Source organism: Meleagris gallopavo, chromosome 1 (genome assembly GCF_000146605.3).
Source record: "Meleagris gallopavo isolate NT-WF06-2002-E0010 breed Aviagen turkey brand Nicholas breeding stock chromosome 1, Turkey_5.1, whole genome shotgun sequence".
NCBI lineage: Eukaryota > Metazoa > Chordata > Aves > Galliformes > Phasianidae > Meleagris > Meleagris gallopavo.
In genome coordinates, this window is record NC_015011.2 from 135,611,835 (window position 1) to 135,625,189 (window position 13,355).

The following is a 13,355-nucleotide window of genomic DNA, read 5'->3' on the forward strand; positions in this document are numbered from 1 at the left end:
TTTAAGGGGAAGCTACCAATGACTGGAATGACTATCACAAAGCTAGAAGACACTGAAAACCATAAAAATGCATTTGAAATATCAGGTACTAGTTACAAATATTTTTATTTGCTGTTTACTAGACTGTGCTGCTCTCTGCAAGGAAGGGAATTTCAGACAGTCTGGAGGAGCTTTAATCAAAATCTTTCCTTTAGAAATGGTCTGTCTCTTCACTGAGAGACCTTCAGTAGCTCTGCTATTCACGATTGCAGTAGTGCTTGTTTTGGATGCTTTCTGTCTAATCAAGTGATTTGTTTTAGCATGTAACTTAATTCCCTGGGCCCAATAAAGTCAGAATCTTAGGAATATACTTTTGGAGCAAAATCCTCACGGTGGAGACTTACGCCTTCATTTGTTTCCTGGATCATTTCTGCCTCTAAGCAGGTTGTGTTTCAGTGAAGTAATATTGAGACTCTGAAGTGGCAGCTAGTGTAACACATCAGTGCTTCGAGGTGGAGGGAAAAAGCAGTTATGGTACTTGTTCTTCTGAGATAATAGCCATGAAGCTGACCTCGGATGAGGAATGTGATGGGTTAAAATGGAGTTAACTGTAGAAATTAAAGTAACCCTTGGTAAAATCTTCCAGAGGTGTTCCCAAGTGACTCTTGCCTCATCTTTCATATTAGATTCGGCCTGACCTTACGACCTTCTCTGAACAATACTTTATGATTTTTCCTATACTGAAGCTTACGGACTAACGGGGTGACATTGTAGACTATATGTTAGCTTTCCTGAGAAAGATGGAAGAGTATAAAGCTACTGGGTTCACCCTTTGGAGCTAAGGGTGGACCTGTCTATTACATATATTAGTTGTAATAATTGTGTTTAATTATCAAAGATAGAAAAGCAGGTAGAATTCTTTTGCTTCATAGAGGAATAAATATGTGGAGGAAATGTTATCACATAGAAAAATGTTGCTGTTTTTTCAAAAATACTGGTTAATTTTTTTGCATAGTAATAGATGAATATGATGTTTCATGAAATGAGTTATCGTGTCAGTTTGACTAAATTGTTCTTCTTGGTTTCCAACACCTTATTTTTATGTCACCTAGGAACTATGATTGAAAGGATACTAGTGTCATGTAACAACCAACAAGACTTGCATGAGTGGGTCGATCACCTGCAGAAACAAACCAAAGTCACAACTGTTGGGAATCCCGCCATTAAACCTCATTCTGTGCCATCTCACACAGTAAGAAAAAACACTTTGTGCATTGAAGTGAATCAGTAGTGTGTACAGAACTAGGTTATCTGGCAAATGTGCTGCTATGTTAAGCATTTTTTTGACCATTAGTAACAAAAACTATATGCTACAACTACAGTTTGCTTCAAAACATTTTGTTTTTAATTGCATGAGGTAAGAGTAGAATGTTTAGTTCCTGGTATAATAGTTTAACAAGGTTAAAAGAAAAAAAGCAATTATAATTCTGTTTTGACTAAGTAGTATGTCATCATCTTTTTAAGTATCCTTAGAACAGTAGGTTTTAACTGATGATGGTGTACTTGAGTCTGTGGAGAAACAATTTCCTTTTGTTGGCATCTTTTGTATTCTGGAGTTGATGTGAATGGATCTTAATTTAACTCTGACCTTTGTGGTGAAAGAAGTGGGAGCCGGGCTGCTTGTAGCTGTTCTTTCTCTAATGCATGCTTTCTCTGTGTTAGACAAAATGTTTTTATGCTCAGTTTTTCCAAATAATAGTTCAGTGTTAAAATTTTAAAACTCTTAAGTAACAGACAAAAGGACTAGATAAGAGATTTTCACTGGTTCTTTATGATAGTTTGCCTTTATGATGATGCCATGCTTTCTTTCCCTTCCCACAACCATCGTCTTTGACAGCTTCCTTCCCATCCAGTAACACCCTCCAGCAAGCACTCGGACAGCAAGCAGATACCACTGACTCCTGCATATCACACTCTCCCTCATCCATCACATCATGGGACTCCGCATACCACGATAAACTGGGGACCTCTGGAACCTCCTAAAACACCCAAGCCCTGGAGTCTGAGCTGTTTACGGCCTGCACCTCCACTACGGCCTTCAGCAGCACTTTGTTACAAAGAGGTGAGCTGCAGCAGACAAAAAATATTACTGCATAGTCTGCCTACGGTGAGAAATGTAACTCTTTCACATACCAACATTTTAATTTTGAATGTGTGTGCGTTAAGAGTTAGCTCTGAATCAGTGGTAATGGACAGTGAAAGCTGTTCATTTCATGTAGACGTTTATTCTCATGGCTCAGAAGATTCAAAGGTTTGCTCGGAGAGTATGTTGACACCTTTTCCTCCCTGCCAAGTATTTCCACTTATTTTCCTACTTTGTGTTGTTAAGAAGTTCTTTTTTTTTATTATTATTTTTTAAAACCCATCCAACAAAAACTAGCAATTGATCATTCCAGCTTACTGCAAAGTTGCTTGCTAAGCATACTGAGGAGCATCTAGTATAAGGGATCTTCTGATTCTTGGAAGTGCAGTATGAAATCATTCTGAACAGCTGTGGGGGTATAATGGGCTCTTGGTTCACAGCTTAGATTTTAAGATGCTGTTGTAGTTTTTAATTAGCATATGGTATGAAGCAGGAATCTGCTCTAAGAGAAATACAACGATGGGGGTAGGTTAATTTGGTCTTTCCATTACACTGTGTGTGGCTTTGTAAATACTGAGAAACTATTAGATTTATGTATGTAAGTCTGCCTATAAGAAGGAGAATACTGAATGTTGTGTGTCATGGTGATATCTTCAGGTTTAGTATTTTTCTGTAATGCATTCTTATAATTCTAATTTAGTACAAAGCAACAGGACCCAAAAAGAGTAGTAAATTTGGAGTCATAGAGTTACAAAATGGTTTGAGTTGGAAGGGACCTTAAAAGTTATTTAGTTATAAACCCCTGCCATAGGCAGGGACACCTTCCACTAGATCAAGCTGCCTAAAGTTATGCCTGTGAACGTATTTTTTTCTTTAACCATATGATGTTAAGAGAACAATGTTATTTTGCAGGCATGTGAATTTGCAGTTTAAACACAGCCTAAACACAGTGCAGTGCGGTTGGTGTTTTTGTTTGTTAGTTTGTGCTGGGTGTGCATTTATGACAGTTTTGACTTCCTTTTTTCCTCACTTTGTACGTCTGCTAAGCAGCAGGGTGTAAGTGATAGGTGGCCTTCAATTAGGTGGTTAGTATTTGGGCTTGGTTGCTACAAGAGGTTCTCCAGTTTAGCTGTACTACGTATTCAACTCTTTGTAAGTTAAATTGTTTTCCTGGCTTTTATGTACGGCACTGCATTCTCCAATATGGTTAAGTTTTACTCATCAGGTGTTTAGCCTATGACAGTATTCAGTCTGTCTTCATCTCCAGTCTGTCCTGCTCATTCACCTTTTTACCTTCTTGTTCTGTACTTTTATAGAGGATGGCTCATACCTATAAGGTAAGGGGTAGATGAGAATATTCCTTTTTGTTCCTGTAAAATTAGCAGTTTTTCAAAGTTAGCATTGTTTCTCTAAATTAGCATGACTATATTTAGAGCAGAAATGCTGTTTGTAGCTGAATTTCTTTTGCTGTAGGTCTGTTCTGATAAAGCTCCAAACATTTAAAAATGCTGACTTTAAAGAATAGAAGTATACTACCTTCCAAGCTTCCTTTTTTGGGCCTTTTTTAACCTGCTTCTAAGTAGACAAATTAAATGGGTTGTTTCTTCAAAGGTTAAGGGAAAAAAGTGCTAATATATGCTTTTTTTGTTTCTTTTGCTCCAGTTCCCAAACAGCCTGCATGCTTTTGCAGCAGCTTTTCTGTATATTTCTGTTCACAGAACAGATAAAATATCCAACTTAGCGTATGGTTGGAGGAGGAATAGAAAGGAAATGAGCCGGGTCAGGCAAATCTCATGTGCCAAAGAATATTAGTAAACTGAATTATGGCACTCTGCGTCTTAGAAACTAACCTTTGAAATATTTTAGAGAAGTTCTACTCTTTTTTTTTTTATTCTCCCCACACAGGATCTAAGTAAGAGCCCTAAAACCATGAAAAAGCTGCTTCCCAAACGCAAGCCAGAACGGAAGCCATCAGATGAAGAATTTGCACTGAGAAAAAGTAAGAGACTTGAACAAATATCTGCATAGTACAAAGACTGGAATTAACATCAGTTCAAATTCTTTGCAAGCTAGATGTACAGTCTAGACAGTCTGGTTTCCTCTCCCCTGGCAGGGGAGAGAGGGTAGGTATCTACAGAGGACAATTTCTTTTATTCACCTTAGGCACTTATGTCTTGCTGGCATAAGTAACTTTCTAGAGTCATGCAGTTGACTACAGAATATAGGAGCTTATCCAAGGCTAGGTGGGAGGCATCCTGCTTTCCTGTGTTAGTGTCTGTACGCAGATAGGGGAAAAAATATGGGGAGGAAGGCAGAAATAGCAGGATGATGCACAGAGATTTATTTACTTCTAATTATGGGTCTCTCAGCAGCACTTGTACTGTGTTGCTTTTTCTAATTAGCTATTAAATAGCTTGCAAACTTAATCTCAGTATGTTTAGAAACTCTTTTTTAACTTCTACCACTTGGATAATGTTATTGCATTGTTACTGTTTTTGATACCTTTGCACTCATACCTTCTGATCAGATGTGTTCTATGAGATCTAATCATTGCAGGCTCCTATGTGGTCAGAGAAAGGTGCTTGGTCCTGAAGCAGACAAGCAGACTAGGTCAGGTGGTATAGGGTGTTGAAGTGCCTGGTAAATTTGTGTGAATGAATGATCCTATTGCTTGTGTCAGTAAAAGATAAGATGTTCAAAATAGCTGATGTTCACACTTGAAGGCCAGAACCTTTTATTCCAACTTCTGCTTTTGTCTGCTCTTTGCTCGTGAGCTTCTTAAGTCTATGTGCCTTGACTGCTGAATACATGAAGTATGTTATTGTTAACACTGTCTCTCCTCCTATCAGACAGCTTCTCAGGATTTCCTTAGTTTTCATCTTGTTACTGGCATAAGGAAGAAAATTAGATTTAACTACAAAATGATAGTAAATTGGTTGTCTATTGTCCTGCATTATGTAATGCAGTCCATTCTAGTCATGTCCCTGATACTTGCTACAGTATTTTAGGTCTGCCTTATTGCGTTCTGTGTGCAGCATGTGTATAGTCTTTTAGTAAATATGTGGAGCAGCTTCTGTTTGTTCAGATTAGATTAGAAATATATCTGGGTTATAAAAACCCAAGTTAACTGAGTTTTTAAAGTATCAGTGAGAGCTAGGTAGTAACAAGCTCTGATGCTCAGCATTAGTTGGAAACTAAATGTCTGTGTGTGGGCTTGGATGGTATATATGCGTGTGAGCCATGGCCCTCATTTACTCCATGAATATGGAGTATGGTATGTTTTTCTTTAGTGATAAAGTTTATAGTTTAAAAGAAACGTCTGAATATTTGTTTGTCATCCGGCTCACACTTTGTTTAAACATGATTCCCTTCCATAATTTTAAAAAATTTGTTATGAATTGACCAAATAAGAAGCATCCTTATTTAAATCTGTCCAAACTCTTAAAAACCTTTGTGGCTAAGTATGGTTATGACTCTCTGTAATGAAAGAGCATTTTTTTTCTAGTTCATTCTTATTCCTCGCTGTAGAAGATAGCATGTGGTGAGTTGCTGTTTTCATCAGCCTAAGTATCAGGCATAAATAGAAGCTTCACCTTTAAAATGAGATTTTTTTCCTCCACCCTTGCGGCAGTAATTAGAGGCTTAAGTTCTATGGTAGTGCTTCTTCAGCCTGTTCCAGTCTGTGGGCATGTAAGAGTTTTCCATTGAAGGATTTCTATCAAAACTAAAGCTTTCTGATAAATAGGTTTGTGTTTTATATTAGACAAATGAAAGAAAGGCGTTTCAGCTGAGTACCCTCTCAGTACCGATTTCAGAAGTGAAATATTTGTTTTGCTGTGGTAATGATATGGTGCTGCTTTCTAACTTCAACAAAATCCAGTTATTTTTCTTGCCTTGAAAGAGAGGGAACTTGTATACTTTGGAATGCCTGCATCTCTCGAACTGTGGGTAAACCAGACCTAGTCAACATACTTCATCAGTTAGTTTGTCAGGCAGTCCTGACAAAATATTGGACAGTTGACTTTCCTGTCACAATAATAAATTACAAAAAACAAATCTGGATGCTCTGGTTCACAGGTGATACTATTACATCGTGATGTTTAAAGCATTATATTTTTATAGTAATTTCTCTTTCCGTCGTTCCTTTCAGTCATTGAAGCTTGTACTTTCTCTTTCTGTCATTCAGTCATTGAAGCTTGATTTTTGAAATGATTAAGAATTCTAAAGGTTTGATTAGACTGAACTTTGGTCTCAATTCAAGTATGTAGAATTTAGCTTTAAACAAACATTGTTTACAAAGGCCTGTCTGTGGTAAGAAACACGTGCCCATATTTAAAATCTTGTTGTTTTCCATTGTTTCTAGGTACAGCTGCTTTAGAAGAAGATGCTCAAATTCTTAAAGTCATTGAAGCATATTGCACAAGTGCCAAAACACGTCAAACACTAAATTCAAGTAAGTTAGAAAATACTGATACGACTAACTAAGCCACGTATCAGATTGTTTTTAAAAAAGAGAAGTGTAGTGTAAGTGGTCTCTTTATAAACAGCAAGCTGGACCTATTAACTTAAATAAGTTAATAATCTGATTTTGGCTTAGTAGTAATGCTTGAGTGATTATGTGTTTGGAAGCCAAGGTTCATATTTATATATAGTTCTTTCAATGCTTATTTAAAGTAAATTAGAAGTGGCTACTTGGATTTAAAATTGCCAATGAATCAGAGGTTTTGAGGTGTCTTGCTAGAATATGACAGCTGTCCAGTGCGGTTTTTGATACATTTCAAGAAGTTGTTGGTAAGTATTGAGGAATGAAGAATAAGTCACAACTGTGGAGAAGTGTACTTCTATTTTATTTGGTTCAACAGTCTTCTTTTACAGAAAAGTAACATGAACCTGTACAATTCTTTTTTTTTATTGCCAGCCATTGTTTTTAGTTTTAATTACAAACTTTAATCCTATGTCGTAACTTCAGGAGAAACTGTTCTCAGATCTTTGTGTTGCTTAAAGCCATTTATAGTTTCTCAGATCAATATCTAGCGTATTGAAAACTTGTAACATGCCTCTGGGGTCCTCCTTCATTTAATCCAAATCAAGGTTGCCATGTGGAGTCCCTCTGTGTTGTAAGTAAGATGTTGCTCAAAGCAGGGGAGTCCATCAGCATGTGTTCTGCTTACACAAGAAAGGAGAAAATGCTGTTAGGTTTGTTCCAATTTGCACCATTTTCACACTGATGATTAAGGATTTAATTGAGGTGTCCTTGAAATGCTGTATAATGATGCTGGAGTACCTGGCTGTTTTTGCTATTGTCAGGAATTAGAAGGATAGATATTACAAATTACTCCTAGTCCATTGTTTAAATTAGTGTTAAACACTGTTACTGCTAGCCACAGGTCTCTGTGTCTGTGTCCAAGCAGAAGCACTTTCTGCAGACAGGTGAGAAGTTTCAAAGTGCAGTTGCAGGCATAGATCACATATTTACATAATATATGTTCACTTACTGTTATCACCTTGAAAAGTGCAGAAATTTTGTATTTGTATGTACTTCAAAAATGGGAATATAAGCCTTGTATCAGGCTTTTAAAACATTTGAAGTAACAGCAAAAACCTTCATTTTAATTTTTGATCTTGAACTGTAGATCTCCAAGGTGATAATTATCAGTTTCACAAATTGGCTACTATAACATTATTTTTGATTAATGTTTGACCAGTTTTCTGGCTCTACAGTCATTACTGTAGTGTGTTGAATTGGATAAAAGAAATTTAATGTGTTCAAAATTCTGAAGATATGCTGTTGTTCCAACAAAATTAATTGAGACGTTGCTGTTAAATGCATTTAATTGGATTTGTTGATTATATTCAAGGATACTGTGACAAGAAATCTTTGGGGAAACATTTGCACTTGCACAGTTGTGTGTGTGTGCAGGCATCTAATGGATATGATATTTTGCTTGCTGTTTTTTTTCCTTTCTATGTATATTTAAGAAATATACATAGTGCAGTTGGTATCATTGCATACATCAGAAGTCAGCAGCTTTTATTTGCTCGTAATTGCAGCAAGAAACAAGTGTTTTGCTGCTTTGTTTGGAAAGAGTAGTGTTGCCATCTAAGACTTCAAGTTTCTGAAGATCCCTTTGTAGATGGGAATTGGAAATTGGGGGAAAAATGGTGCTGGGATTCCTTCTGTGGAAGCATTGGTCAGTGTAGAAAAACAGAATGAAAGAATTGCCTATCGTCAGTGAAATATTCCACTTTTACATACCACTGGCTTACCTCTGTGTTAGTTCTCTGCCTGGCCCTCCCATCACTGATTTGCTATTTCTGCTAGCTGCACCTTAATGCAAAGCCCCAGAGGTGCTGCCCTTGGCAATGCCAGCTTAGTGTTGCTGTGGCGCCAGTACACATTGGATGGGAGTGGCAACTTTTTCTTTTTGAAGGTGGGAAAGATGTAGGGATTAGTTATATATGCAAATAAAATAACCAGTTTCCTCTGTTGCTTATAATACTGTGTTTACTTAACATTTCTGTTCCAAATGAAGGCTTAAATCTTTTGCAGTGTCATGCAGACTGTGGCCAGTTACATAGTTTTCAGATACTGCCAGGCTTTTTTTATTAAAAAAAACAAAAACAAACAGAACAAAATAGCAACACAACAACAACAAAAAACAAAAAGGGCAAATAGGTGAGAGAAAGTGTCTTTAATCATCTTTATCTGCTATTCTAAGCATTTAAAGTATCTAAATGCAAAGACAGATTCAGATAGAGGCCAGCTAGAAGAGGTGTGTGTGAGGGTATGTGAGGCACCAGACTGTATTGCTGTTAGTCTCTTGGCCTTGTTTTTCTGTCAATCCAGTTTCTACTTGGTTAAACAAATAACAGGGTTACAAGCACAAAGAAGCTTCAGCTTGGCAATCCCTTTGAGTGGATATGAGATGGTGCTGCACATGTAGAAAGTTGGCAGCTCTGCTCTGCATGAGAACCTTGCTTTTTTTCCCCCTGCATTTTCCTCTTTGTAATAGTGACACAAGCACTTATGTGGCTGTATTGTGAGCTGGTGGGAAATTATTTGTCTACCTGAAAAATAAAATAAAGGGTTAATTACCATTTGAAGCTGTTCCCTGACCTGGTTCACCAAGCAGCTGTACAAATGGCTGTGTCATTGCAAGGGAGGGAAAGGATGAAGGTATGGATGTGTAATGGGGAAGGGGCTGTTGCTTTTCACATCAGCACTGAGTCATGCTGGCTTGCTGTGTTTATTGCTCTGTCCCAAATCAGATTGCCCCCAGACCAGAACTGATTCTTTATTTGAAAAGAACCGAACTCCTTCATCCAAAAAATCTACCCTCAAACAAGATTTTGGTTACTCAAAATTCTCCACTGAGACTGCTTGTAAGCTTAAGAAACACTTCAAAAATTTTATTGTAACAGTTCAAAAATTATTACAGTGAGTGTAATTTGTACCTAAATCCCAAACAAAAAAAAGAAAATGAAAAAAAGAAAAAGCTTTGGTGCCTTTTTAACAATATTTTCTCTTTTCCTTCTCTTCCCATCACCTTTTGCTTTTATTTCATGTGTTTGGTTGTGGCTATTCCTTACGTTCTCCTCCTCATCCCACCTCTGCCTATCCACATCCACCATTTCATTTCACCTATACATCCTTAGCATGGCAAGGCACTGACCTGATGCATAATCACGTCTTGGCTGATGATGACCAATCAAGTCTAGACTCCTTGGGTCGTCGCAGTAGTCTTTCTCGTTTGGAGCCTTCAGACCTCTCAGAAGACTCTGACTATGACAGTATATGGACAGCCCATAGTTACAGAATGGGGTCTACATCTCGTAAGAGCTGTTGCTCATATATCTCTCACCAGAACTAATGCACTTCTGAGCTTTTTCTTAACAAATGCTTGTTGTATCACAGCCTGCTTTTCTTAGATGTTTTCTTGCTGTTCCTTGTCTCTTTAATGTGATATTTTAACAACTTCTGAGGGAGCTTCTGAAACTTCAGTTATACCTGGTGGAAGGCTCTATTGCCAATGCACATACAAATAAGTCGTTCTAAAAAGTGTATATCCTGCCAAGGATGATATTTCTTGAGGGCTTTTTAGGTGACAGATATTAATTTGTAGCTCTGAATGGTCTTTACTTTTGGTTTTGGTCAGTGTAGCAACAGGTCCTTTTTTCTTTTTTCTCCTTTTGAATACAGCACATTTTTGTATTTTGTACTGAAACCATACTGGCTTATGAGCTGAATGCCAGCAATATGGAAATACTTCAGTGATAGCTGTTGAATTTTCTACATATTATTAACAAAACTTGGAGCTCGTAGTAAGAAAAATATGGTTTAAAAATTAACGGTACAAGAGCTATGAAATCATTCAGATTCACATATCTGGCCCGTTTGTTTGGAAAAGCGTTTGCTAATCCATGAAAACTTGTTTTTATACTGCTGTCTCTTCGTTGTTGCTTAGACATCTATATGAAGGATTGCACTGCTCTCCCCCTCACCCTCAATCTGGCGCTTGTCATGAAAACCCAGCAGTCCATGCTCATTACATGCAGTGTTTTGATAATCTCATATTACCCGTGGTCATATTGTCACTTTACTGTATGCAGTAGTGTGGCAGAAAACAGGGTTTAGATGTTTACTTGCCTGTTAAAATACACAGCTTTCAAATGACCATTCTTCCTGAAAAGACGAGATGAAAATCGGGTTCCCCAGATGAAAGCTCAAGTGTTCAGCACCTGAAACTCTAGGTACAACTGCAATCAAACTGGCTTGTACAAAGTTCTTGAAAACAGAATGCTTGGCTTTTGGTTTTACTGTTTGGAGCATGTCCGTGACAGATTTTGTGTCTTGTAACTTTTCTCACGAGCAGGTTTGTTTTCAGCAACAGCTCTTCACCTACAATCATGTTGGCTTTTCAGAGAACTGTGACACCTTATACACAGCTGGCGGTCTTGAACCTGTATCTGGGGCATGGCTGGGGTGAAGTGTGTGTTCTGTCTTGTGGATGATGCAATTGGGATTGAAACAAAAATAAAGTGTTTTCCAAATCTTCTTTAGCATTAGAGAAAAGCAGATGATAAAAGGACAGAAATAGTTCTCATTTTCATCAGGATCTCTGAATGCAATTCCTCTATCCCTTTAAGTGTTATCCAATGTACAGCAAATTCAGAGTAGTTATGATGTCGTTAATTGCTGCCTATTAACTGCTGCCTGGGGATTTGATCACTCTGTTTAAAAGTTTACAAGTAATTAATACCATCCTGCCGGTTACGTGATCAGAAAGTTGGTAATTGCTAGATATGAATGATTCCACGAGGTGATCAACATGGAGAAGCTATTTCAAAACACTTAATATTTGTAGATTTGCATTTCATCTTGCATTGTTTGATCACCTGCTTTATCTTTTATCACTGTTGCTTGTATTTGAAGGCTTGACTAACAAAAACAGTAATGCTTACTAAACTGAATTTTTAGGGGCACATCTTACTAGCAGTCGTATATTAACTGAATGGCCAGGAACTTGTGTATGTTGAACTTTTTCCTAAGAGGAGGAGTGTTGCTTAGAGAAATGAAAAAAGTGTGTGTGCTCCATACCATTCCACAGTGCATCTGTAAGCCACTTCACTTCCCCTTTTCCTTTGAGTTTTTGTTTTACATATATGGAAAGTTTGGATTGTTTTTTTTTTTTTACCCTGTTAAGCTGTGGTGTTCTAGTTAAGTAATGTTTTCTGCATTAGATCAATGATAATTCTTTTATGTCTGTTTCATGTTACAGTGTAAAATAAGTTGGAAATACAGTTGCTGCACTTGAATTTCCATATCACGCAGAATGTTTTGTTGTCAAGATTTGAAGATTTTATTGACTTTCTATGCACCAAAGCTTTGACAGTTTACCACCATTAATTATTGTAGCACTTAAGTCATTAACTTTAGTTAAAGTTCATAATTATGATCTCAAACTATATTACGTGTTTAAATCATGCAGTGTTACAGACCACTAACTATTGTGAATTGATCAGGAGTATTACTGCAACACGCTTAAAAAAAAAAAGAAAAAAAGCAAAGTGGAAATGGTGGTATTCGGTCCAAAGGTTCAGTGTTTCTATTTTTGTGGAACTTCAGTCATGGTAATAATAGTACCTTCTGTTTATGCAATTCTGTAAAATATATGTGTACAGTTACTAATATACTGGAAGGATGGAGAATCTGAGTTAGAAGGTAGGTTCAAGCCATTGTCAGCCCCTCTTCACATGGCTTACACAGTGTTCCCATGAATTGGTATTTGCTATAAATTGAAGCCAACGAGTATTAATAGCGTGTTTTGCATAATCTTGCCAAAACACAGTAATGTGTATATAGTGACGTAAAACATAGAAAAATTAATATATATTGTGCACTTCATTCGTGAATGGGAGAAGCCATTTTCAGTAGGTAACTGCCTTTTGAAAATACAAAATGGATGTATATCTGAATGTTGCATTGTACTGTACAGTATGCATATTGTTTGTGGTTGCATATATCAATTAAGTGTTTTGTTTTATATAAAAAAGGACATCTGTTATGTACAGTTGAAATAAATTTTGCATTTGCTAGACTGTGACTTTAATATTTAATTATTACACAGGGGGAAAGTACAGCATAACTGGTAACTTAACACTTGACTCCCTTTTCTCCCAGTACCTCCTTTCTTCCCTCCCTTCTCCATAGAGGAATCAAATGCTGAAGTGAAAAAGCTTTTTTGAGTTGTGTATAATCTTTGTTTAATGTAATTGGCAACTGCAGGAAATTCCGTATAATGTGAAGTATGTGTCTTGGTGTTTATTTTCAAATAACTGTTCAGAAATTTTGTCACTCATAGAATGCTTTTGTAGTCTCCCTCCCTCCTTAATTATCTTTTTTCATTTTCTGAATTGGTATATTTTCAGTAAAAGCACAGTTGAATAATTGGAACAATTTCAAATGTGCTACTGCAGAACCTGTTACCAGAGATACAGTTTATGAATATATCGATTTCTGCAATGTTTCTACAACCTTATTCATTTTCAGGATTTAATATCGTACATTTTTTCTTTAAAGCAAGTCATCTTGTGTTTCTATTTAAAAAAAAGTCATATTTGAGCGTTTTAAAATAAAATAATCGTTTAATATGTGTACTAATAGAACAAAATAGTTCTATCAAACAAAAAAAATACACAATCTAGTTCTGTTGAAAGGTCATAATTTTTTTTT

General features: G+C 36.7%; 1 protein-coding gene across 2 annotated transcripts in view; it reads left to right on the plus strand.

Moving 5' to 3' along the window:
- Window positions 1–13,355, plus strand: part of ARHGEF7 (Rho guanine nucleotide exchange factor 7) — a 68,982-nt gene that overhangs the window by 44,295 nt on the left and 11,332 nt on the right. Inside the window, exons 12-17 of one of the 2 annotated variants that reach the window (XM_019610088.1) lie at window positions 7–85; window positions 1,092–1,231; window positions 1,877–2,101; window positions 4,028–4,121; window positions 6,486–6,575; window positions 9,779–9,955. In XM_019610088.1, coding sequence (XP_019465633.1) covers window positions 7–85; window positions 1,092–1,231; window positions 1,877–2,101; window positions 4,028–4,121; window positions 6,486–6,575; window positions 9,779–9,955 — 805 coding nt within the window. The remainder of the gene's footprint in view (window positions 1–6; window positions 86–1,091; window positions 1,232–1,876; window positions 2,102–4,027; window positions 4,122–6,485; window positions 6,576–9,778; window positions 9,956–13,355) is intronic. The other variant, XM_010728590.3, reaches the window with a different exon arrangement.